The sequence below is a fragment of the Mirounga angustirostris genome, unplaced genomic scaffold (genome assembly GCF_029215605.1).
Source record: "Mirounga angustirostris isolate CCGP_5_RB_7025 unplaced genomic scaffold, mMirAng1.0.hap1 SCAF_15, whole genome shotgun sequence".
Taxonomy (NCBI): domain Eukaryota; kingdom Metazoa; phylum Chordata; class Mammalia; order Carnivora; family Phocidae; genus Mirounga; species Mirounga angustirostris.
The window spans coordinates 61943512-61969438 of NW_026991723.1; the positions used below are offsets into that span (position 1 = coordinate 61943512).

The following is a 25927-nucleotide window of genomic DNA, read 5'->3' on the forward strand; positions in this document are numbered from 1 at the left end:
AGAGGTAGGGAAAAGCCAGAACATAGCCACAGGGTTTGGCTGGGGGGGGGGGGGGGGGGCTGGGAGAGCAGTCTGGAACTTGTGTATAAAGCACCATAATAACTACCAGTCTCCAGGGGCTGAACCTCCCTGTGTGAACCACCGAGTCAGGAAATAACAAAATGCCTGTTTCTTTCTCAAACACCCTGGGTGGCCTTGAAAAGGACTACAAATACTAGGTTGAGAGAATGTGTCCCTATATTCATAAATCTCCAAAAAGATTTTCTAAAGCGCTTACCCATTTTCAATGCATGGAAAATATCAGGCCGCCTTTTCTCCTCATCTAGGTAAACAAAGATTTTAAAAGTTAACCACAAAAGACTTAATAGAACAGAAAAGTCACACGCATGTAACAATACAGCTTAGCTTTAAAAGTGATCTACCTTCCAAAAGCAATCTGATCAGAGACCCATGTAACAGACGAACCCGGTAGCCCTTCTGGAAGAGTTATTCTCAGAGTGTCCACAAATGCTCCAGAGATAGATCTTGGGCAGTCATCTGGCCAGCAAAACATGAATAAGCAGAACATTTCCTGATCCCACACCCATAAAGCAATCATTTGGGGGCATTCCAAACTCTGGGATGTCCTCTCTTAGATGTAATGGAAAAGTATAGGGCGCCTGGGTGGCTCAGTTGGTTAAGCAACTGCCTTCGGCTCAGGTCATGATCCTGGAGTCCCGGGATCGAGTCCCGCATCAGCTCCCCGCTCGGCAGGGAATCTGCTTCTCCCTCTGGCCCTCCTCCCTCTCATGCTCTCTGTCTCTCATTCTCTCTGTCTCAAATAAATAAATAAAATCTTTTAAAAAATAAAAATAAAAATACATTACTTATGGGGCACCTGGATGGCTCAGTCGTTGGGCGTCTGCCTTCGGCTCAGGTCATGATCCCAGAGTCCTGGGATCAAGCCCCGCATGGAGCATGGAGCCCCGCATCGGGCTCTCTGCTCCGCGGGAAGCCTGCTTCTCCCTCTGGCCCTCCTCCCTCTCATGCTCTCTGTCTCTCATTCTCTCTCTCTCAAATAAATAAAATTAAATTAAATAAAAGAGTATAGTCTTGGAAAAATCTGTATTCTTATGAAAAAATTTGTTTAAAAAGCGATTCTTTTCTACTAAAAACTAAATGCACAACCCTGAGATAATTCCAAAGCAGAGGGCTGCAGAGACACTGAGCAGCTGAGCCCAGGCGGAGGTCATGGACGTGGCCACCAGAAGAGCCAATGTTCATTTTCGTTCTCCTTCTCAAATAAGAAGCAATCTGAACGACTCTGAAAGTCACCCCTGCCCCAGCCTTGCAGACGTGGACCCTGCAGACCACTGTCCACCTAATGTTTTCATGCTGGTCTCTGCAGCGCAGCTGGTACGGGGGCCCACGCCTACCCCCAAACCGGGGCCCGGCTGTGCCCACCCCATGCTCGCCCCTCCCTCATCTGCTCATCGGTCACCTGTCTCCAAGCTTGGACTAGCAGGTACCAGTGCTGCTGTCAGAAAGCAGACATCCTCAGCACCAGCCCCCTCGCAGGCGGCCAAATGTAGGACTCCTGCAGTCTTCGGCTAACTCCAGAGATGGAGTGGCTGTGAGGGAAACCTGTGACTCTGGGCTAAATCTCTGGTCCAGGTCAGCCCCCTCAGGCAGCCGAGAAGAAGCTGCAGCCCAGTGCAGGGATCACCAAGTCTGGAGTGAGCATATCAGAGTTTGAGTGCATGTTTCCAGAATGATCAGTCTCTTCATCAACAACAGGGGGATAACATGCTACTATGGGGACCACATGGTGGTTGCAGAGGTCAAGAAGACAGATGAGAAATGCTCCAGAAATCCAAACAGCAATTTTTGTTCTCTTGACTAGTGACTGGCACCCACCCCAGAAAGGGTATTCCTTAACTCCAGGGTTCTTATAGAGACGTACAGACAGGGCCATGGAACCAAGTGTCTAATTCTGCTTGTGCAATACTATTAAGGAAGGATTCTGCATCTTAGTTTTAAATATGTCACTTTCCTTTAAGTGTGTAAGAGTCTAATTTGCTGCGGACGGAGCCTTCTCATGCCAAGACCCTTTGAGGGAAAAGTGTGTCATCTGGCCTGCGTGTTGGTTGCTAAACAACCATCTGACACAAAAGAATCACTGACCCTCTAGCCTGACCCCAGAAGGCTGGGGCAGCTGTGCCACCGATGCCAAGTGACCCTGGCTGGTCCCTTCCTCCTTCCAGATGCCAGTGTTGGCATCTGCAGCAGAGTAGTTCTGGGGACCCTGCCCAGCCCAAGGAACAACCACGGTGGGGGTGGGGGGGGTACCCTGTCCTGTAGCTAATGCGAGGGAGGGAACTGGGGGTCTTCCAGGCGGATTTCTTGGCATCTCACAAAAATAGCTAGGGGCTGGGCGCCTGGGTGGCTCAGTCGGTTAAGCGTCTGCCTTCGGCTCAGGTCGTGATCCTGGAGTCCTGGGATCGAGTCCCGCATCGGGCTCCCTGCTCAGCGGGGGGTCTGCTTCTCCCTCTGACCCTCCTCCCTCTCGTGCTGTCTCTCGTTCTCTCTCTCAAATAAATAAATAAAATCTTTAAAAAAAAAATAGCTAGGGGCTAATGGTTATTTATTTCATAATCTATCGTTAATAACGCAGCCTTTGCCCTTGCTGCTGTCCTACCCGGAGGCTCTTCCCTGAGAGCCTGTTTGGAGCACTCCCTCAGCTCCTGCACGTCAGCTGCAGTCTCACCTGCTCCAGGAGGCCACCCACCAGGGACAGCCTGCAGCGCCCCAGTCACCACTCCCAAACCCCACCCCTGCCCCGCCCCCAACCAAGGCACTGCCCACCTATCGTACTCCGGATTTAATGTTCATTTCCTGTTTCTTGCCTGTCTCCCCTATAGAGGCCAAGGTCTTCACAGGCAGAGGGCACACTGTTCTAGAGCAGGGGTTGCCAACTATAGTCCTGGGCCAAATGTGCTCCCCAACCGGTTTTGGTAATTTTACTGGAACACCGCCATACCCACTCACTGACATATAACGTATGGCTGCTTTCACTCTAGCGGAATTGAGTGGTTCTGACAGAGGCTGGCCCACAAAGTCGAAAATATTTACTCTCTGGTCCTTTCCATAAAAAGTCTGCTGACTTCTGTTCTAGAAAGATCCCAGGATGTCCTGCACCAGAATCATCCGGCTGGAAAGGAGAGGTCTTGCTATGGGGGTTCCAGGCTCTTCCCACAGATACCAAATCACCCTAGAAGGTGGCCCAGGAACCTGCAAGTAATAGGCACTCCCAACCGATTCTTATGCACAGCACATCTTAAGACCCACTGTTCGGTAGGCCAGACTCTGATTTGTACATGCCCTCTGGTTGGGTGACCCTCAGCTTCTGTCATTTAAACACAGTTTAGGGTCCTTTGTGAAGCCAGGGCAGGGAAGGGAAGGGTTGGTGGTGGCACAGCCTGACCTGTCTTGGGCCTGACCGTGGTCAGCGGGTCCAGGTAGTCTGCAAGGTCCCTGTGCTTGCGGTCAAGTGCAACCTCGAAGGCGGTCTTCTCCAGCACGCTGAGGTGGTCAGGGTTGGCCCCCTTCTCTACCAGCTGCTGGGCCATGCCAAGCCTCCCGATGAGCGCCGACAGCATCAGTGGGCTCCAGCCCACAGTTCGGGCCACGTGGTTGGGGTCTGCACCCCACTCCATCAGCAGACGCACCACGGCCTCATGCCCGTGCTGGATGGCAGCCATTAGGGCTGTGATGTCCAATAGTTCGTCCCTGCTGTCCCCTGCCCCCGGCTGCTCGCCTGAGGGGTTGTGATGGTCTACAAAGGCACCAGCTTCCAAGAGCAGCTTCACCACACCCAGGTGGCCACCCCGAGAGGCTACAGTGAGCACACTGGCCCCTAGCCGGTTCTGGGCGTTGACATCAGCCCCATGATCCAAAAGTAGGTGTGCCACGCTCACGTGCCCAAATCTGCCAGGAAGATGGAGAATTAGTGACACTAACATGGAGCCCCGACATGGAGACAGCTTATGTAATCCTCATTTGTCATTAATTATTAAAGTCATAATAGCTACTTATAGTAAAAGGTCCTCTTCTGGCGCCAGGCACTGTGCTGGCCCCACATGTCTACCATCACAAAGGTGAACAACCGCTCTGTCTAGGTTCAAATCCAGCTCTGCCAATCACTAGCTGTACGACCTTGAGAAAGAACTTTAGCTTCTTCATGCCTTCATTGCCTTATCTGTAAAATAGGGATGTAATTGTATCTAATTCAAGGGCTGTTGAGAATTAAATGAGTTACTATATATAAATATATAATATATACAGCACTCAGAACAGTGCTTGGCCAAAGGAGCACCACATAAGTGTCAGATGTTATAATAATCATTTGACCTTTTACGTTACACTAAGTACCAAAGTCACCCAGCTGGTAAGAGGTGGTGTCAGGGTCAGAACCCAGGTCTGTCTGAATCCTGATACCCTCACTCTTTCCCCTATACCATGCTGCTTCCCACATCTCAGAGTTCATTTTATTCAGCTTTGTAGCCTTGTAATCTACTTTTCTGCCTGTGCTGACTCCCATGGGCAGGGCTCATGTCTGACTCATGTCTACTCATCCCCAACCACACACAGAAGGTCCTTCAAGATGAGCCAGTGCACCCCATGCCAAGAGGTGTAGCCCGGCTGTGGTCAGCCCAGATGGGCTCAGGCACCTCTCACCAGAGGCCTGCTGCCACCTGCTGGCAGGAATGTCCGCTGCCAGGGGCTAGGAAATGGGCCTGGGCGAAGCCCTCCTCCAGGAAGCTTGAGCCCGCCTGAGAGGCGACCCCCAACCAACTCCGCTACCAGGAAAACAGATGCCTCTTCCCAGCAAAACCTCTGCCTTCTTTTGCCGTTAGAGGGCAGAAAAGATCTGTTTTGCAGGGTTTTGGTTGGCGCAGGGCTCGGAGCAGCGAAGTATCAGGGCTGGAAGGAGCCTTGGACTAACCGGGGAAGAATGACCAGAGAGGGACCATAATGCCTGCATAACGTCCGCATCTGCGAGGCAGCGTTCTGAATCTCTTGTTGCAACCCCCCCCTTTCCGGAAGTGAGTTTTGTACCTCCTATAAACCTAGGGCCTCCCTTCTCCCTGTGGAGGCAGAGCCAAGGCCAAACTCTGATCTGAACTTACAAATACCTTCAGAGACGTGAACCTTAGCGGCACCAGGTCACCTCAGCCTCTGGAGGGAGAGCTTGGAGAACGGGCTCCTCCAGCTGTAGGGGGACCGGGCCTGTCCCTCCTCTTCTCCAAGAGCAGAGAGGGAGCAAATCAAAAGGACAGAAACTCAAATGCAGAAAGCTGCAACCCCAGCCTGTCCCCCTGCCTCCAGTCTTGTTCCTTCCTGCCCATCCTCCATGGTGGGGTTGCCTCAGCCTAAAATGACATTTCCCAAACCTGACGGCCACTGCCCAGCTTCCCACTGCCTGAAGAGGCCTGTCCACCCTGGCTGGGCCAACTTCATTTCCGCCCAACCCCCACGTCATTGGCTCCATGCTGGCCTGTGCCCACCAATCCTACTCCTCCCACAACTTTGCCTTTGCCATCCTGCCTCTCCGCCCAGAGTGCCCTCCTGTCCGCCTCTCCTAAGTATACCCTTCATCCTGCTTCAGGATTCAGCTCAGAGCTCACCTCCTCTGAGCAGCTTCCAGAACCGCCCCCCTCATGAGTTCAGGTGCCCTTCATCTGGGCAGGCAATCCCCGGTCCTCGCCTCTAGGATGCGCCTGAGCCTTCCTTCTACCATTATGTCTGCTCGTTAGACTGTGTTCTCCGAGGACAGGACTGGTGGCTGACTGAGAGTGGGGCTCAGTGTCAGTCAAATGAATGACTGCCATAACCAAGTAAAGGACGGTCCAGAGACGGGCCATGGAAAGGACTAAAGAACTCATGTATCCTCCATGGAAGCAGAAAATTTTTAAAAACCACACCTATTTAGTTATCAAGCATAAAATAAAACCTAGTATAATTCCTCACAGCAGATTAAAAGGTACTGTCACATTTTTATCTCATTTGATCTTAATAACCCCTGAAATAAACGGATAATGCCCATTTCACAGATGAGGAAACTGAAGATTTTAATGGAAAGCAGAGCCTCTCCTTTTGAAAGTGAGAGTCAAAACTTGAACCTAGATCCTAAAATCCCAAACCCCAGCTCTTCTGGTATAAAACATTATGAGACAGAAAGAAAAGGAGAGAATCTGAGCAGAAATGCTGACATTTGGAATACTTTCTGAACCCATGGGTAGCCCAAGAGGTCATTCAATTAGGCTGAAAACATAAAAGAATTCAAGGAAGGCTGAGATAATTTTGCGGATGCTAAGTTTCTAATAGGTAATTACTGAGGACAGGGAAGTGTGGGGCTTTCTGAACAGCTGCTGTGATTACCAATTAATTTCGGCAATTAACACCTGTGTTTAAAGACCTGGCACAAACCTACCACCCAAAGCACTGGGCAGAGAGGCCACACTGACAGGCAAAGAAATGAAGGGCAGGAGAAGGAAAGTAAAGAGACCAAGGGTGAAGTTAGGGCCAAAGTAAACACCACGCACACAACCTGTCCCTTTAGCATTTGGCCAGTTTGGCGAGGAGCGTCCCTGTGGCCAACACCAAGAGGAAACAGTCGGTTACGGGATTCGTGGCAGAGAGCAGAGGCTGGGAGCACAGGCTCTGGAGCCACCTGCCTAGGTGTGAATGTGCCACTTACTAGCTGTGTGGCCTTGGGCAAGTTAACTCTGAGCCTCAATTCCTCATCTGTAAAACGGGGGTGACAACAGTACCTACATAGCCTAAGGTTTCTGTGGATTGAATGAGTTACTTCACTTAAAGCACTGAACACCGCGCTTGACACAAAAAGTGCTCGAAAAAGCTTATTTTCAGAATCGGATAAAAGATGAGTGTAACCATTTCTGATACTAAAACACCCACCAGAGACCAAACTGAGGGGTGGGTGGGGCCTAAGACGATGGCCAACAGGGGTGAGTGACTTTACTGCATACCAGAGTTCCTTCCCACCAGCGCTTCAAGTCCTGTTCATCCTGCTTCCTGAGTATATCTCAAACATCTCATTGCTCTCCACTGCTGTCTCTGCTCTGGTCCAGGCTACCATCACCTCTCCCTAGACTGCTGCAATCCCCTGTGAACCAAGCTTTCGGACGCTGGCCCATCCCTCCAATCTGTATTCACACTGCAGGGAAAGTGATGTTTCCAAAACATAAATCTGATTCTGTCACTCTGCCTTCTATTACTCCCCAGTGCCCTTAGGAGAGCTCATCTTCCTCAGCCCTGCCACACAGCATATGCCTCCTCTCCAGGGGCGGCTCCTCTCCCACTACTTCCAGCCCTCTCTTAGCACTGACATTTTTCTAGCAGTCCTACCAATGCCTTATGTTCGTTTTTGCTTTCAAACCTTTGCGTGGGCCTCCTATCACCCCGTTCCCACCTCCCACTTCTTCTGTCCCCGTTAATTCTTATGGAGTCTCCACCTGAATACATACATCATTCTTACCAAAAACCCTCCTCCACTTCCCCAAACTGGGTCTACCATCCCCAGAGCTCCCTACCCTTTCCCCATCAAGCCTGATCTCTTGTCTGGCCTGCCCACTGGCCTGTGAGCTGCGCCTGGTGGGGCTGTGCCTGGCTCCCAGTGTGCCTGGCTCCCAGTGTCCCCGTCACCCAGGCTAGGGTGGGTAGGTTCTTAGGAAACTCCTGTTGCAAGAAGGAATGAATGAACACCTCTAAGATGATGTGTCTCTAAGATTCTATTCAACGCGGTCTTCAGATTGTTTCGAAAGGCCCAGTTTCTAAGATTCTAAAAAAGCGCTCCCACTTCTTGTAGTATCCCAAGCTGCCCAAAGTATACCATTCAGCTCTCTGGCACGAGTCCTTGACTCTTTACCTCCCGGGCCGTCTGCAGGGGCGCCAGGCTGGGCCGGCCACCTGAGCCCGCCTGGCCCCGGGGCCGGGCGGCCGGACACCACCCCTGGGGATCCCGGGCCCCTCACCTGGCTGCCTGCATGAGCGCGCTCCAGCCGTAGTGGTTGCGGCTGTTGACCGAGGCGCCGCGGCGCAGCAAGAAGCGCACCAGCGGCTCGTAGCCGCCGGCCGCGGCGAACTGCAACGCCGTGTTGCCCGCCTCGTCCGAGCAGTCCACGGGCACTGGCGCTCCGGCCGCCGCTGCCGCCGCCCCGGGCCCGGCCGCCTCGGCCCCCGCCGGCTCCGCGCCCGCCTCGGGCTCCGCGCCGCGCTCCGCTGGCTCCGCCGCCCCGGCCTCCAGCAGCCGCCGCGCCGTCTCCGTGTCGCCCTGGTCGCAGGCGCGCAGCAGCAGCTGGAAGGCCGGGGGGAGCCCGCCCTCGCCCATTGCGGCCCGGCGGCCCGCGCCCGTCGGTCTGGCCGGGCCGCGCCGGCTCCGCCCCCGGATGCCGCGCGCCAGCGCCCCCTTCCGCCCGCCGCCCGCGCGCCTACTGTGTGCCGGGCGCGCGCCGGGGGGCGGGGCCGCGCGCCTACTGTGTGCCGGGCGCGCGCCGGACGCCGGGCCGCGCGTCCTCGCCGCGCCGGGAGGGACTGCGAGTTCCGGGAAGCTCGGAGCGCCCGGGCGAGCGGGCTCGCCTCTGCCTGTGCGGCGGCCGGTGGCGGCCCCCCCCGGAGGCTCCGGGGACTTCCTGCCCCGCGCGGAGGTCGGAACGGCTGCTCCAGCCCACTCACGCTGCGAGCTCGGAACCACCGGGTCTGGGTCCCCCGCCGGTCGGGCCCGGCCTGTGGAGCGCCGCTGTTCCCTACCCCGCCGGCGCCGGGCGCTTAACCGCAGCTTCCCAAATAGTTGTTGGCTCGGATGGGTCCACTCTGTACCCCGCCCCCGGGACGTCCTGCGGGGCCTTCAGAGCCGGTCCTTACCAGGGAATTAAAGCTACAAGCACCTCCTGTACCTCCTCTCTTTTCATCGGTGATTCTTGAATCGGCACCATTTGGGACAGTGTTACCAATGCAAATTTCCTGACCCCACCCCAGACCTACGGGATCAGAAATTCGGCAGGTGGGGCCCAGCCAGGTGTATTTTAACAAGGCCTCCGGGTGATTCTGGTGCATACTGAAGTTTGAGACCCGTGTTTGATCCTCGCGGCATCCTGTCAGTCACCAGGGAGGGCTCAGGTGACCACCCCCAGTTTACAAAGGAGACACCTGAAGCCTAAGGGAGATTAAGTCACGCGACTATCCTGCGGGAGCGCTGTGACTGGGACCCCGGTCTCCTGTGCTCTGATCTCAACAAATATTTATGGAGTGCCAGCTATGCACTGTTCTAGGTGCTGGAGAAGCTGCAGGAACAAGATAAAATCCCTGCCTTCCTGGAGCTAACAGTGGGAAAAGACAAGCTGTAAATACACAAACAAGTAAGTAACTTGTACGTGTGTTAGTGATGAGTGCTATTGAAACAATAACTAGAGCATAACCTGAATCCAAGTAAATAGGATAAAGGATGGGATGTTATTTTATAATAGGATGGGTAGAGAAGGTGTCACTGAGAATGTGATACTCACACAGAGACCTGAAGAAATTGAAATAATGGAACCATGCTGACATCTGGGGAGAGTGCCATCCAGGCAGAGGGGGAAAAAAGCTTCTAACGTGTTTGCAAACTGCTTACAACCGCCTGCTCCTCGTGATAACATTAACATTCTGATATGGGGTAACTGGCTTCCACAGACTGCGCTGTGGTCGGAAAACCTAGCAGAAGGCCAGATATAGTAGGTGCTCAGTACATGATGCGTAAATGGCTAAGTCGCGTATACATAGAATTATAACACAGATCAGCACTTGATGAGGTCCTGAAGAAGGAATAAGGGTCATGGCATTGGCAGATCAGAGAAGATCGTAATACCCTTAGGATCTGGGCCAGCAGGGCTGGAAGAAAAAGTCTTCTTTTTTTTTTTTTTTTTTTTTTTTCAAAGATTTTTTTTATTTATTTATTTGAGAGAGAGAGAATGAGAGACAGAGAGCATGAGAGTCAGAGGGAGAAGCAGACTCCCTGCCGAGCAGGGAGCCCGATGTGGGACTCGATCCCGGGACTCCAGGATCATGACCTGAGCCGAAGGCAGTCGCTTAACCAACTGAGCCACCCAGGCGCCCCAGAAAAAGTCTTCTAAGCAAAGTGTAAAGATGAGAAGTCTTGAAAGTACAGAGGGCTCGGATTGCCGAGGGCCAATGAATGCCAGGATGAAGACTGTGGGACTTATTCTGTGAGTAATGGGGAGCCATGGAAAGTGAGCAGGCGAGTTACAGGGCTAGAGCTAAACACGTAGGCCCAGTGTCTGAAGTGGTACACTCTCACTCACTTCCAGATTTGGCCTCAATCACAACAAAAGTGAGGACGATTTCCTTTTGAAGGTCTAATGAAGGCATTTGTTTCTGTGAAAATCCTGAATAATTGCATCCTTTTTAAATTCTATTTATTGGCTATCTTTTTAATAACTAGCTGTTTCATTATAAAAGTTATATGTGTGGTAAAAAATAAATTCCAACAGTATAGAAGGACATAAGGCAAAAGTAAAAGCCCCTTTCCCTCTTCTCCCACTTTCCTGGTCCTACTCCCCATAGGTAACCAATATTCACATTTGTTTCATCTTTCCAAGGATGTTTCACACATATACAAACATGCATACGTACATATAGGCATTGATCAACTTTCTTGATTGCAAGCTATAGAAACAAACCCTCTGGATAATTTCAGTAGAAAGGGGATTTAATACAAGGTTCTTTTTGTAGTTCACAGATCCCATGAGGGCCAGAGAACCAATCTTGGAAGGCCCACAACCAAGAACGATGCACCACATCACGCCATGGCTGCACCCTATACTCAGATGGAGTCTGCACAGGCCCTTTTTGGAATTACCAGCTCCAGAGTGAGAGCCTGAGATGAGCGCATGTAAATGGCTCAGCCTGGGTCACGTGTTCTGCCTGGCAAAAAAGGGAGAAAGTGCATTTCTGGCCTTCTCAGCATATATAGCAGAAGGCAGACTCCAGGATAGGTGCCCTAGAAGGTAGGAGACTCTCCAGAATAGGGAGGGGGTTCAGATACTGGGCAGCCAAAAAGGGTAACAAATGTCTACTACAAATATTCCCTCGAGAGTGAATATCTGCTGCTTATACCTGCCCTGCTTCTCCGACTCTGGGAAGAAAAGCCTTCTTTCTTTTAGGGAGCCTCCCTCCCCACTCTCAGTCTGTATGGCTCAGTGGTCAGCATATGTCCAAGCCCATCCTGATTGCTTCAGCCCAGGAGTTTTTGCTAAAGCAATTGGGAACAAGGGCCTCTGTGCTCAGGTTGTCAGCTGTCAGGATGTCCGGATGTTGTAAGCCACACTGTGCTTGCCCTGCCACCACTTGAAGACAGTCTGCCTGGGAGTGAAGCAGAGACAAGTGATGGAAAGAGATGGAGTCGGAAAATCCTCGCAGCTTCCCCCTCCTCCCCCATTCTTTTTGGTAGGTTTGTTTTGAGCAGGGTTGTCATCCCCTGCAATCCCAGCCTTCACAAATGCATATTCACTTTTTGAATGAATTAAGTCATACTATGCAGGCTATTCAGAATCTTACTTTTTAAAAAATTTAACAAATGGCTTGGGCATCTTTCCACGTAGGTGACTATAGATCTACTGTATCCTTTTTAGTGCATGTAACACCATTAAGCAGATGTACCCTAATTTATTTAATCATTTTTTTAATGATGCACAATTAGCTTGTTTCCAATGTTCTATTATAAAAAAAAAAATCTTGCGCTGACAGTGCTTACAGCAGTCAGGGTCCCAGCAGGAGACGACGGTACACTTGGCTGAAGAAATGAGGAACATTTACTAAAGGACTAATTACAGAACTGTAGACAGAGTTTACTAAGAGCCACCAGAGCTGGTGCAGTACTCCAAAGCTGCTAACAGTGGGGAGCCATTGCCACCCCAGGCCTGAAGGGGGAAGGGAGAGGAGCAGTTACTGGAATTCTGCAAGAGAGAAAATGGAGACTTCTGGCTGATAGGAGTTAGGACCTTTGGTAGAGGGACACAGCCAACCTATGGTAACCTAGTAGGGAAAAATCCGCAGAGGAATAAAATCCTCTGACCTCCCCCTCCTCCTGCTCTCTAGTGCTCCTCCTTGGCCAAACCCAACTGTTAGCCGAGGTTTGAGCCTGCTGCTGTGGTCCCCCACCCCCCAGTCATCCTCCCAGGGTTCAGAGCAGGGAGGAGACTCAGTGGTGCATATAAACATTCCAGCACCTTGCTGCTCAAAATGGGGTTCTTGGACCAGCAGCCTTGGTACCACCTGAGAGCTTCTTAGAAATATAGCATCTTGCATCCACCCCAGACCTCCTGAACCAGAATCAGCATTTCAACATGACTCCCAGGTGATTCACATGCACATAGTTTTCGAAGCATGAATCCAGCACATCTTTGTACACAAACCTCTTATGCAAGTGTATCTGTAGTCTTATTAAGTATGAACTCTCTTCCAGTATTTTTTCATTGATCCCTCTTGTTGTTGTTTTGGGTCCTCTGAGAACCAGATGCCAAGGTGTTCCCCCCGCCCCGCCCCCAGGAGAAATGCTTGGATAAAGGAGGAAGGAGGAGGAAAAGGGAAGGAGGGCCTTCAGACCCTAATGCAAATGCTACAGCTGGGAGATGGGAGTGGGAAGGAGGAGGCTGGGGTAGGAAGGCTCCAGAGTGCTGTGCGGTTCCAGAAATGTCTCAGCCAAGCACTGGGGAGTCCCCAGGCAAAGGTGGCCTGCTAGGGTGTCCTGCAACAGACAGAAGTAGCTAGGTTCTTGTACCCCCCTGCTTAGTCACTGACTGGGAGAAACCAGGGGAAACAGCCTCAGCAAGAACTTCACAGAGGATTAGAAGGCACAGCAGCTGGAGGCTGTCTGTCAACTGTGCTCTGCCCAGTGGGTTCTCTTGAAGGGTGATCTGAGCAGTGTACCTCCATCACCAACACAGTCCTCATCCGACCAACGTTGATTGAGCGCCTTCTGTGTGCCAGGCATTGTGTCTGTGATGGCATACTATGGATGATAGGGATGGCCCCTGGCTCCCAGGGAATTCCACATGATTGCAGAGAGCGTGGTTTATGAGCTTTCACTGTCAATTCAGAGGAAGGTGTCACAGTTCGGGGTATCACTGACAGCTTCATGGGAGAGCTTGGCCACAGGTTAGGCAGAAAGACTGGGAGAGATCTGAGTTATGGTAGGAAAAGCGAGGAAACAGGTTGGAAAGAGGGAACAGGAGGACTGGATTCCAGAGACCCATGCAGTGGCTTAGGGAGGAGGTACAGAGGGCCTGGAAGTAAAATCATCTCCAAAGAGTATTTTATTACTTTTGTTTTAAGCTCATCTCTTGAGCACTTGTGAATCTATTTCTGTGGATATGACATTGCAGACTCAAAAGGATATGAACATTAACATTTCTAATAAATGTTGCCTAATTGCTTTCCAAAGGGTTATACCAGTTTGCCTTCCTACCAGCAGTGGTAGGAATAAACAGCCTGTTTATTCACATCCTTGCCAACACTGGAATGAATAACCTTTTAAATCTTTGCCAATCTGATAGATGAAAAAATATTTCAGAGTAAGTTTAATTTGCATGCATTTTAAATAGAGAAACTGAACATATCTTGATACGTTTCTAGACCATTTGTATTTCTTTTTTTTTTTTAATTTTTTTTTTAAAGATTTTATTTATTTATTTGACAGACACAGCGAGAGAGGGAACACAAGCAGGGTGAGGGGCAGAGGGAGAAGCAGGCTTCCCGCCGAGCAGGGAGCCCAATGCGGGGCTCGATCCCAGGACCCTGGGATCATGACCTGAGCTGAAGGCAGTCGCTTAACCGACTGAGCCACCCAGGCACCCTGACCATTTCTATTTCTTTATTGGGGGAACTGTCTATTCAGATCTTTCAGCCATCTTTATTTCTGTTCTTTTTATTTCCTTGTTGATTTACATACTGGGTAAATGTCATCTGCAGATGTCTCTTTCTGATTTGTCTTTGTCTTTATATTATTTTGGGCCTTATGGAATACTAAAATTTTTATGTAGTCAACTTTATAAATCTTTTCTATAATGGTCTCTGGGTTTTTTCCATCCAATACTTTTATTGTTGGATTTTTTTTTATTATTTTACCTTTACATCTTTAGATCATTTGGATCTAAATGGTGTAACGTATGAGGATAGCCAAATGGCTATCAAGTTGCTCCAATCATTGATTAAATCAGCCATCTTTTCCCCACTAATGTTTGAAATACCACATCTACCATATATCACATTAAACTCCCAAAGGGATGAAATGATCCCTATGAAGGGAGCTAATACGACAAATCAAAAGTGCCTTCTACAGAAATCCGTTTGTTGGTTGAACAGCTGATGAAATGAGATGGTGTGGTCAAAGAACAAATAAGCTCCCCAAATGAACAACAAACCCAAGGGAAGGACAAGGTACTCAATTTGGGAAGTGGTACAAAAAGAATTAAGGTCCCAGGTGAATTTGCCCTCGGTGGGTGCCAGCTTGTCATCGTTAATAACCATTCCTTGTGCTTTCCCTCTGCTAATGAGCTGTTGTATTTCCAATAGCTCGCAAGTGGTCCCAATGCTGCTGGTCTAAGGACCACACTGAGTAGCAAGGGGCCAGACACCTTCCGTTTGCCCTTGTAGAAACTCTCCCCCCTCCTGCTTTGAGCCTGGGGAGGCTGGCTGGGTGGACTACATCACTGAGTCCTCCCAAAAGCCCTACTTGGGAGATACCATTATTATTACCACCATTTTACAGATGAGCAAATTGCCTAAGGCCACAGAGCAGTCTGTGATGGGGCTGAGGTGTGACATCACGCAAGTGGGCTCCGAGGTTGTGCTCCTACGCATGAAGCTAAGTTGCCTTTTGGCCTGACAGCAGTCTGCCAGTGAACTGTGGGGTGGGAAATCCTGAATTCAGAGTCAAGAGCCCTGGACGCAAACCACTGCTCCGTCACAGCCATGTTCTTCGACACTGGCTAAATCACCTCCCTTCTCTGAGCCAAAATTTCCTCCTCTGTCTACCTTGCAATGCTGTCGGGAGAGTGAAATGAAGAATAAAGTCTGGCGGTTTACGGCACACACAGATGCTTGCTAAATGACAGCTCTTACCATTAGCTGGGACTTGAACCCAGGTTGTGTCAGATCAACCCTCGCTTCTCTATAGCTGAGCCTGCATCAGGAAGCATTCCAATGTGGTAAGCTGATCTGAGACATCATGAGTTGTAATCCTTGTCTGTTTTCTAATCTGACCACAGATCTTAATTGTGTTGAGCGTCTGGATGGAGGCCAGAAGGCACAGCTCCAGGACTTTCCTCTCACACCTGCCTTCTAGTACCATCCGGCAGACTCTGTTCCATGGGTGGAATCACTTCCCACTAGTCGAGTCTCCGCAGCAGGTCGTCCTGTGTAGGAGCCGTTTTGCAAGTTCACCGCAGGCCCATCCCCCTCCTGGAGCCCGTGGGGAGGTGCTCAGGGCAGGACGCTTTCCCCCAGGGCAGCTGTGAGTCTACGAGGGCGGCAGGTGAGATCCTCCCTGTACCTGAGACACCAGCTTGTTCGAGGGCCCTTCCCCTACTCTGTGTCTCAGGCTCCCCATCCATAAAATGAGAGAATCAGACCAGATTTATGTCTCTTAACTTTTTTGGCTGTGGTCCCCTTGAGAATAGAGAATATTCGATAAAAAGCTTCGGAGTAGCTTTCCAGGATGTAAAAAATTAAAAAAAAAAAAAAAAAAAAGTACAGCTTACTGACTCTATCCTTCTATGGGAGATACAAAACTATTCATTGCCCTGAGCTGGGATCCAGCAGAGGGAGTTCCACATTAACCTAAAATGTGATTTGAAATCTCTGATATTACTTTAACATTCAGGTATCCATATAAACATTACTTCCTCAGAGAAACCTTCCTAAACCCGTCAACTATTCTGTTATAAGCCCTTTTAGCACCCTGACTCTTCTTCAACACACTAACCACAACTCTAATAAGTTACCTTTTTTTTTTTTTTAAGGATTTTATTTATTTGACAGAGAGAGACACAGTGAGAGAGGGAACACAAGCAGGAGGAGTGGGAGAGGAAGAAGCAGGCTTCCAGCTGAGCAGGGAGCCCGATGCGGGGCTCGATCCCAGGAACCTGAGACGGTGACCTGAGCCGAAGGCAGACGCTCAACGACTGAGCCACCCAGGCGCCCCATAAGTTACCTTTTTAATATCTGTCCATTCCATTGCGCTATAAGCACCATGATGTCAAAAATACCTCTCCTGACAAAGACTCTCTCCTTGCTCAAACCCTAGCCAGGCTCCTCTGAGCCTTCTTCTCAACTAGACCTCAACCTTGGCCTATAACGAGGACAGAGTCTGAACACAGATGATTTTATACATCTACCTCCCTTTACACTGAAGACTTAAATGCTGACAGTTTTTAACAGCTCAAGGCTGCCCTGGAAGGATCACCCCAGCCCCCCTTAAATATCTGCTGGAGGAAGCTCACGGCTATCCAAAGAATTAACCGTTTATTGTAGTTAACACCTAACCGTCCGCCCCTAACCACCCTCTCTTAGAGAGTTTACTAAGAAGGGCTTCCAATTATAAATCCTTTCTCTGTCCCTTTGAGATGTATGTGTATCTCCTACAAATCAAGAGTGTCTTTCCCAAGGATGGAAAGCCCTTCCTTTACAATGTAATCATCAGGAAGGACAGGGCCTCTGCCTCCCAAGCCTCTGTGAGGATAGAATCCTCACTCTGATACTTGCCAGCCGCAGACACAGCTAGCATTTTCAGCATTTACGCTGATCACTCCTTTGTAATTTTGCACTTCCCTGACTCTATTTAAAATGCCCAGTCATTCTGTGCAAATCAAAGTTGAATCCATTCATGCTGGACCCTCTTCCCTATTGCAACAGTACATTAATGATTAAGATCTGTCCTTACCACTTTAACTGGTGTCTGGTTTTGTTTCTCTTTGACATTTGCTCATTATAGCATGCCTAGACCCTAGCATGGTGCCTGGCATATAGTAGATGCTCAATATATACTTCCTGAATTAAAAGACTGTCGATTAAAATCATCCATTTGTTCTAGTTATTTATTGCTGAGTAAAGGACCATCCCAAAACTTCATGGTATGAAATGCCAACTACCTTACCATACTCATGGATTCTGTGGGTCAAGAATTTGAAAAGGGCATCTCTTTTCTCCACTCCATGACATTTGGGGCCACAGATGAGGTGACCTGGATGGCTGGGGTGACTTGAATGGCTAGGGTGACTTGAATGGCTAGGGTGGAGCTACTTCCAAGATGGCTTCTTCACTTACCTGTCTGATGCCTGGGCTGGCTGGGCCGGCAGAGGTTTGGGCGCAGCTTGCACTGTGGACAAGATATCCTACCTGGGATTTCGCCATCATGATGATACCAAGATAGTCGGATTTCTTCCCCGGCAGCTCAAGGCTCCAAGAACAGGGATCCTGTAAACAAGATGGAAGCTTCGTGGCTTCTTATTCCTAGCCAGTGAAGTCGCAGAGCTTCCCTTCTACCATCATCTAATGGTTGAAGCAGTTACAGGTCTGCCCCTATTCAAGGCAAGGGAGTATCCAATAATTTGCAGCCTTGTTTTAAAACCACCACACTATCAGAGCCAGATTTGGGGAGAATTCTTGTGCAATTTATCCTGCGTATCACTTAGGATTAGATTTGGCTGCATAGGACAGAAAACCCATAGGAACAGTGGTGCAAACAAGACAGAAGCTTATTTCTCCCTCACATAAACAAAGCCTGGATGGAGCCCATCAGGACTGGTTCAGTGTCTAGAGTGTATGGACCTGGGTCCTGCTGCCTTGTTGTGTCCCCAGCCTCAGTGCACACCTTTTACCTCATGACCCGAGGTGGTTGCTTAAGCTCTAGTCTTCATATGCACAGTCCGAAGGGTAAGGAAGTTTCCTTTAAGGACATTCCCCAGAAGCGCTGTCTGACAACCCCACTTACAGCCCGTTGGCTGCACACTCAGTCACATGGCCATGGCTAGCCGCAAAGGAGGCTGGGGATTCTAGTCTTTAGAATGTCTGATCTTTAGACCATGGGCCCAGAGGAACAAATAAGCAAAAACTCAGGGTTCTACTCTTAAGGAAGGAGAGGAAAATGGATGTTGGCAGACATCCACTGGTGTCAGCCACACCTTTTTACTCCATTTTATTTCCTGTTCTGCCACTGACCTGCTGTGGGCTTGGACAAAATACTTTCTTTGGTTGTTGTTACCAGTTTCTCTGGTCATTAGGGAGGAGGGTGCTATGATCTAAGAAGGAAGCTCAAAGTATGAAGCAGATAAAAGTGTCAATGCTCTGATTTTAGGGAAGGGAACTGGGGCCCCACCCAGCCAGCCTCTTTTTACTTTCCTGGGTGGTCTCTGGGGTTTCTGGGAGCAGATTTTTGAAAACTCCCATATTGGGTTACTGCTGAGGGCTTTCTAGCAACAAGACCTCAAGAATTCATGTTCATTACATTTTGGGAATAACTCCTCCCTGCACTTAACCAGGTTGTGCCTTCCATCAGATACCTCCCCAGCGAGTTCAGACAGATGCCACCAGAAGGCAGCGGGAGACACAAAGCCAGCTATTAATTGACTACTTTCTGTGTGTCTGACACTATACTAAGGTCTGCGATCATGAAGTCACCACAGCTCATACTCTAAGTCCCTTACATTTTTTTTTTTTTTGTTACAAGGCTAGGGTAAATTAAGCACGATCCAATGTACCAAGCATTTTAACAAAGTATGATGGTGTTATGGAGTGAATTGAGCCCCTGCAACAAGATATGTTGAAGTCCTAATGCTTGGTACCTATGAATGTGAATTTCCTTATTTGGAAATAGGGTCTTCACAGACATAATCAAGTTAAGATGAGGTCATTAGAGTGGGCCCAAATCCAATTTGACTGGTGTCCTTAGAAGAAGAGTAGAAGAGACACAGACAGGCACAGACGCACATCAGAAGAATGACAATGGGGGCAGAGATTGGAGTGGCGCGTGCATAAACCAAGCAATGGCAGGATTTCAAGCAACACCAGAAACTAAGAGAAAAGTATGGAATGGATCCCCCACCTAGAGCCTTCTGAGAAAGCATAGCCTTGCTGATAGGACTAATTGATTTTGGATTTCTAGCCTCCAGAATTGAGAGGGAATACATTTCTATTGTTTTCAGCCACCCAGATTGTAGTACTCTCTTATGGCAGCCCTAGGAAACGAATAGAGATGGTCAGTTTGATGTGTCAGTTTATCTAGGTTTTAATCCCTAGTGTATTGAATCAAACACTTAGATGTTGCCATGAAGATATTTTGTAGATATAACGTCTATAATCAGTTGACTTTAACTAATGGGGATTTAGCTAGGTGGGCCTGATTTACTCAGTTGAAAGTCTTTAAGAGCAGAACTGAGGTTGCCTTAAAAAAGAAGAAATTCTGCCTGTGAACTGTAGCTTCAGCTCACGCCAGAGAGTTTCAGCCTTCCCTTCCTGATGGCCTGCCCTAAAGATTTTGGATTCGCTTAACCAGCCCCTACAATTGTGTAGATCAATTCCTTGCCATAAATCTCTTAATATATCTCCTGGTTCTGTTTATCTGGTGGAACCCTAACTAATACACAAAAGGATGATGCAATCTTGAAATGCATTTGCATAAAAGGCTGTGGAGTTGTCTAAGGCTTCACAGAAGAGGTGGCTTTTGGCAGGGCCTTGAAGGGTAGAGAGGGGTTTGCCAGGTGGGGCAGGGCCTTTCAAGCAGGGAGAACACCATATGCAAAGGTTTGGAATGGTGAGACCCCGCTCCCCTCCGCCCCAGTGCTGTGGGGGTAGGCCTTGGAGTCACATTCTGAGGACCTCTTCCTGTCAAGTTGAGGACTTGAGCGTTGGTGCTGGAGGCCAGGGCTTCTCCCTTTTTTTTTTTTTAAATTTCTCTTAGTTCTGTCTTTTTACTTATTTTTTATGTTTTGAATTGAGATATAACTTTCATAAGTCAGGTGCATATTTTTAAAAGAAGAACATGATGATTTTTTACTTATGTATCCATGTAATCCCCACTGAGATCAAACGTGGAATCAAGGCTGGGATAAGGGTGAGTGAGGTCAGTGACTTGAGCTGTGCAAGCACAGTGTCAGATTCCGCCTTTATTTAAAATTTTGGTGTTTTGTTCAGGGAGTTTTTGCTCTCATTTTGATTTTTAAAAGTATTGTTTATTTTTGGTCACTGATTTTGTTTTGTTTTGCCCATCCTATAATTTTCTGCCTTGGAGACAGCCTCATGCCTCACTTTAGTCTTGACCCTGTTAAATATTTCCAGCACCCCCAGTGGCTCCTTCATTTCTTCAGTCCCCTCAAAGGAAACCTCTAGCCAAGGTCAGGGGAATGGATGGCCTGGGTGTGTGCGATCATTATTACTGGTGCCTATGCATGTGTTTCTCGCGGGGGGGGGGGGGTAGTCATTCCTTTGATCAGTTTATTGGACGCCTTTGTAAAGTGAGGACTAAAAAATGCAGAGATTGACTAACAGGGAGCCAGAGGAAGGTTTGTTATTCAAGGGATCTAAACAGTATTACGTCTGTGGTAGGCCTGCAGGCCTCAGTGACACAGTCTGGTGTGTATTAGCCTCACTGTGCCTCAGTCCCCGCATCTGTAAAATGGAGTTGATAATCCTACTACCCCTGTTAATGGACTGCTTAAGAGTCCCATGAGATAGGGGAGTAAAATTCATAGCACCCTACAGGGCGCACTCAGCCAGTATTCACTGAGCGCTTACAATATGCCAGGCGCTGAGCTGAGGGTTTTACGGCCGTCACTTTGTTCATAATGCACACAGCCCAACGAGGAAGGTGCGAGTTCCAGCAAGCCCGCGGGAGCGGACCGGTGAAGACCAGCCACGCTCCGCGGCGTGGGGGCCGCGCTCCTGCGGGCGGGGTGGGCGGGAAGGGGGCGGGGCGCAGGTGGGGCGGGCCGGGGGCGGGGCGGCGCGGCGCTGCGGTTCCGGGATCCGGGTCCGGGTCTGCGCCCCCGCCTCCGGGCGAGCCGAGCGCTGGCCCCAGCTGGCGGGCGCATGTGGGGGCGCGTGGCCTGGAGGCGCTGCCCGCGGGGGCTGCGGCGGGGCCGCGAGGCGCTGCTGACGCTGCTGGCTGTGCTAGCGCTGGCCGGGCTGGGCTCCGTGCTGCGGGAGCGGCGCGGGACCAGGGCGGCAGAGCCGGGACCCCTGCGTACTCCGCGCCCGGGGCGGCGCGACCCGGTCCTGCCGCGGCCGCCGGTAGCCGGCGACGCTCTGGGCGCGCGGGGCGAGGCGGTGCAGCTGCAGCTGCAGGACGAGGAGCTGCGGCTGCAGGAGGAGAGCGTGCAGCTGCACCAGATCAACATCTACCTTAGCGACCGCATCTCGCTGCACCGCCGCCTGCCCGAGCGCTGGAACCCGCTGTGAGTCCGCAGGTGGCGGGGTGGGGGGAGGGAGACACTGCCCGCGAGGTCCCCGGGCCTCAGTTTCTGCATCTGTGAAGTGGCGGGGTGGAACCGGGGTCTCGAAATACCTGGGGATCGCGCGTCTTACTGAGTCTTTCTCGGAAGTGGGCAGTGGAAGGGGTCATATGGGATGGGGGGACGCAAGAAAGTTTTAAAAAATGAAAGTAGGAAAAAAAAACAAACTCAGAAATTGACGAATCTTTTACTGGGTGGTCTCTTGTCTCCTTCCCTCTTGAGAAGGTCTGTCATTCGGCTCTAAAAAAGTGGCGGGGAGGGTCGGGGCTAAGCAGACAGGTGTAAGATGAGACCCTCTTTGGGTGCTCTTCCTGGTTTCAGAGCACCCCCAGTCCAGCTCTGCCAGTATGGCCTTAACTTAGTAAAACTAAGGACTCTTAGGTTTCGAGGTAGGCTCCACTTTTCACTTATCTGTGTGTGCCAGGCCCTTGAATGAACCAGGAGGGGAGGGCGCTCCAGCAGGAGAGGTAAAAGGTCGCTGGAAGGCCAAGTCCGAGGTTTCCCCCTCACTGGGAGCTGAATTCCTGAGCATTAGGCAGAGGAAGGCAGGAAAGAGGTAGTGGGAAAGGCTCCTTCTGGCCGAGGTCCAGCTGGGCTCACTCCTGTGGATGGTGCAGGCCCTGAGCCTGTGTGGTCAGAGGCCTAAATCCTATGAGAGCTGCTGGCTGGGTGGGTTGTGGCCCCCCTCCCCCGCCTAAGTGAGAAGGGAACAACCTGGTAAAAGGACAGACCTCCTGGCCTTCTTTCTCCTTCCCTCCGTTGGTGGTGATCTTCCAGGCCCCCAGTTGAGCCCCGTTCTTAGACTTTGAGGAAAAGAGGAACGGGGCGGGGGGGGGGGGGGGGGGAGGGAATAGCCAGTGGGGCAGCCTCCTGTGTGCACCGAGCACCTGCTGTTCCTCCCGGTTCCTTGGCATGCCTGCTTTAGAGGTGTGGCAAAGATCTCAGGGAGGACAGTGACTCACCTAAGGCCCCACAGCTGGAAAGTGGTGGAACTGGCTGGCGGGGATGGAACCCTCCTGGCCCCCTAGGCATTGTGCTGATTTCAGGATTTGGGGAGCGGTGAATCCTTGGCTAGGGAAAGCATGAATACCTGCTCCAGGAGTTGCCCCCCACCCCCTTTTGGCAGAGCTGGGAAGGACTTGGGCTTCACGGTCCTCCCTATTTTCCAGTGTCTGTTCATGTCTAGCCTCATGCTTTTGTCTGAGGCATTTTCACTGTTACTACACTGTCTACTCTTTTTGAGTAGAACTTTGTTAGTGTTGGTAGCAGTTTCCTCCACTCTCCCTATCTGCAAAATAAGGAATGAGTAAAAATAACACAGCCTAGGAATTAATAAAACATCGAACACACCGTGCATTCAATTCTTCCTAGGTTTGTCCCCCCTTCCCTGTTGCCAACGAGGTACTCAGGAGGTCGCTTTTAAGAGTCATCCAGGGATTGGTTGTAAAGTGTTTCTTTTCCGGGTTCCAGCTTCCTTTATTGTCCCAGGTTGAGAAATCTCTTTCAAACACAGTGGATAACCTGTGGGCGTATGGTATCCCGTCTCCATGGTAACACAGCTGCCCTGTGTCCTATCAGGATTTGCTTATAGATCCTGCTGTTGCATTGACTCTGGGAAGTTAATCCAAACCCAGCGTAATAAGAAGTATGAATGCCTCCTGCCTTTAATTCCTGCAGCAAGGCCTGTTGGATTATTGTTGCCTAGCTGGAGAGAAAGGTGAGCTTAATCTGTATTGCTCTCAGCCAGGCCAGGCAGTGAGGCATAACTTCAATGTGGCCCGTAAGGTCAGGGCCTTTTATGGAGACTCACTTTTTTTTTTTTTTTAAGATTTTATTTATTTATTTGACAGAGAGATAGAAAGAGAGCACAAGTAGGCAGAGTGGCAGGTAGAGGGGTAGGGAGAAGCAGGCTCTCTGCTGAGCAGGGAGCCTGATGCGGGGCTCGAACCCAGGACCCTGGGACCATGACCTGAGCGGAAGGCAGACGTCCAACCACCTGAGCCACCCAGGCGCCCTGAGACTCACTTTTATTATAGTTCATACAAAGGTGAACACCTAATCAGGGTCTGCGGTTTTAGCCTGAGAAATCAGAATGGCAGAATATAAATTTATAATTGGAGTGGCGGTGCATGTGGGGGAGTCCCTTGGGACTTTAACTGATAAGCAGAGGGATGGTTAAGATCCTTGAATGTCAGAAAGGGAAAGGCCCTGAGGGAGATCCAGTCTAACCAGAGAGTAAAAGCCGTGCCCCCAAAGTAACATGCAGATCCGGGGCAGAGCTGATCTAAAACCCAGATCTTTTCTTCCCCTCCTCCCTTTTGGGATGCAGGCAATGATTTATCTATTTATTTTAATTATAAACACAATACATGTTCACTCTAGAAATTTTGGCATATACAGAGAGGCAAAATAAATAAATAAATAAAAATCATCTATAAACCTACTGCCCCAGGAGAACCACTGTCAACATTTTGCTGTGTATCCTTTTAGACTTTTCCAGGTATAGAAATAGATTTTGAAAAATACATGTATGGGTATGTGAATGAGAACATATTCAAACATGGGTATGTACATAGGTTCACACGCATTTTTAACTGTGCTTTATACTACAGTGGATGAACCTGTTACCATAGGCAAGGAGTCGGGAACTACCAAGGGACTCTGGCTTCTTCTTCTTGGCGACTGCAAGCCTTGAGACTGTGTCCACTGTCTTGGACAGGCCAGACCCGTAGAGATGCTTCAGCATTGGCTGTAATTCCTTGCAACTTGGTGTAGACCCCAGCTCTTCTGTGAGTCTGATAATTCACAGGCCAGTGGATTAGAGCACAGCTTTATTTCTGTTATTTCTGTTGCAGAACTCACAAACACCATCTCCTTTGAGCCAGGCAAGGAGATGGAACTTTCACTCCGAGATGGCAGTAGGCCAAAGTGGGGAGCCAGAAAGCTGGATTTGTGGCCTAGGGGAACTTTGAGAAATATTGATGCCAAGGACTTTCCCCAGAACAATTAAATAGAATTTCTGTAGGTAGGGCCTAGGCTGAGGCTGATGTGCAACTAGGGTTGAAAGCTACTGTCTTAGAGTCCGTGGGGTTTAAATTACTCAGAAGATTAAGGGTGGGTGCTTTTGAGCAAGTGGGAGAATACCAGAATTAGGCAAAGTAGGGATTCAAAACAGATGGCCTGTCGTTGAAACTAGTGATGACATCACAGTCAGTTGTAAGGTGTGTCACGAGTAAATGATTGCTAATGTGCCAGTATTTGCAGAGTTTCAGTTTTTATAGCTCAGAGAAGCCTTGAGATAATCACTATAATGTCATTCTTGTTTGCATTCTGAGCCATTTAGCAAGTGAGAAAGACACTGTGGATGACAGTGCCCTTGGGGCACGTGGATGGAGATGCCACGTGTGAACATCAGACGTTCCCTGCCATAGCAGAGGGATTTTGAACAGCTGTTTAGGAAAGTGTGCCAACAATACATAGGTGTCCCTTGAATGCTTGCTCTGGTGTTAGCCTCATTAATGCTATACTTGCAGATGTGCATCTGAGTTCAGGGGTCAGGACTTGGGTGCTGGGATGGTGAAGAGTTTCAAAATAGCTCTAAATAGGTAATTCAGCAAAAGAAAGCGTGTCTTGCTGGGGTTGGCAGGAGGGAGGGAATTGGTTAGGATTTCCCTTCTTGCAGAGAGGTAGCCTGCCTGACTGTTCTCATAACGACGGTATCTTTGGAACAACATCACCCATGGTATGGAGATTAGACTGATGTTTCTTTGCTTCCCCAACGAGGTTGTAAACCGCAGGTTATTTTATTAATTTTTACCAGACCCATCTGCGGTTATCAGAGTAACATCCTTTCTTTGAATCAGTGCTTTCAGTCTGCAGAACATGTTAGGTTTAGTTAGTATTTTCCTGATACCTTTTTCTATCCCTTTACTCTCATTCATTCTGTGTCCTTATGTTGTAGGCATGTCTCTAAATAGCATGTCACTTGATTTTGTGTGGTCATTAAAGAAAACATCCAGATTGACAATCTTTGACTTTTAACTAGTATGTCCATATATAGATATATATATATTTTTTTTTTCGTACTTACAAGACACTTTAGGTCTGATTATTTGGATTATGCCATCTTATTTTATACTTTCTAATTGTTTTTGCTTTCCCCTTCTTTTTTTTTTTTATGCTGCATTTTGAGTCGATAGAAGTTTTTCTCTCCCCCTCTTATTCCACTTTTTCTTCTCTACTAATTTGGCAGTTCTATTGTTTATTCTTATCTTTAGCAGTCAATTTGAAAGTACATATTCAAGTCAGCAGGATCTAAAGTTAATCACTAGCTATGGACCTTCGGGTGCTTTAACATTGGTCAC

General features: G+C 49.4%; 2 protein-coding genes and 1 long non-coding RNA gene across 16 annotated transcripts in view; 2 read left to right on the plus strand and 1 right to left on the minus strand.

The window, feature by feature from the left end:
- ANKS6 (ankyrin repeat and sterile alpha motif domain containing 6) overlaps nucleotides 1-8470 on the minus strand; it is a 66689-nt gene extending 58219 nt beyond the window's left edge. For 5 of the 14 annotated variants that reach the window (XR_010407766.1, XR_010407765.1, XR_010407764.1 and 2 more), the window contains exons 1-3: nucleotides 8037-8469; nucleotides 3464-3966; nucleotides 278-322 (exon numbers count right to left, since the gene is read on the minus strand). Coding sequence is in view for 3 of the 14 variants with exons in the window: in XM_064579567.1 (XP_064435637.1) it covers nucleotides 278-322; nucleotides 3464-3966; nucleotides 8037-8392 (904 nt within the window). In the remaining 11 variants the exon portion in view is untranslated. Of the gene's footprint in view, nucleotides 1-277; nucleotides 323-3463; nucleotides 3967-8036 lie in introns of all 14 variants that reach the window. The other 9 variants (XR_010407771.1, XR_010407770.1, XR_010407769.1 and 6 more) reach the window with 5 other exon arrangements.
- Nucleotides 8471-8516: 46 nt separating this feature from the next.
- LOC123849394 (uncharacterized) lies at nucleotides 8517-17128 on the plus strand. Its single transcript, XR_006792043.3, has 4 exons — nucleotides 8517-9419; nucleotides 10792-11066; nucleotides 15327-15592; nucleotides 16080-17128. It is a non-coding gene; the product is annotated as an uncharacterized LOC123849394 (long non-coding RNA).
- A 3952-nt stretch (nucleotides 17129-21080) lies between these two features.
- Nucleotides 21081-25927, plus strand: part of GALNT12 (polypeptide N-acetylgalactosaminyltransferase 12) — a 37187-nt gene continuing 32340 nt past the window's right edge. Inside the window, exon 1 of the mRNA XM_045882772.3 lies at nucleotides 21081-21506. Coding sequence (XP_045738728.1) covers nucleotides 21142-21506 — 365 coding nt within the window. The 5' untranslated portion in view covers nucleotides 21081-21141. The remainder of the gene's footprint in view (nucleotides 21507-25927) is intronic.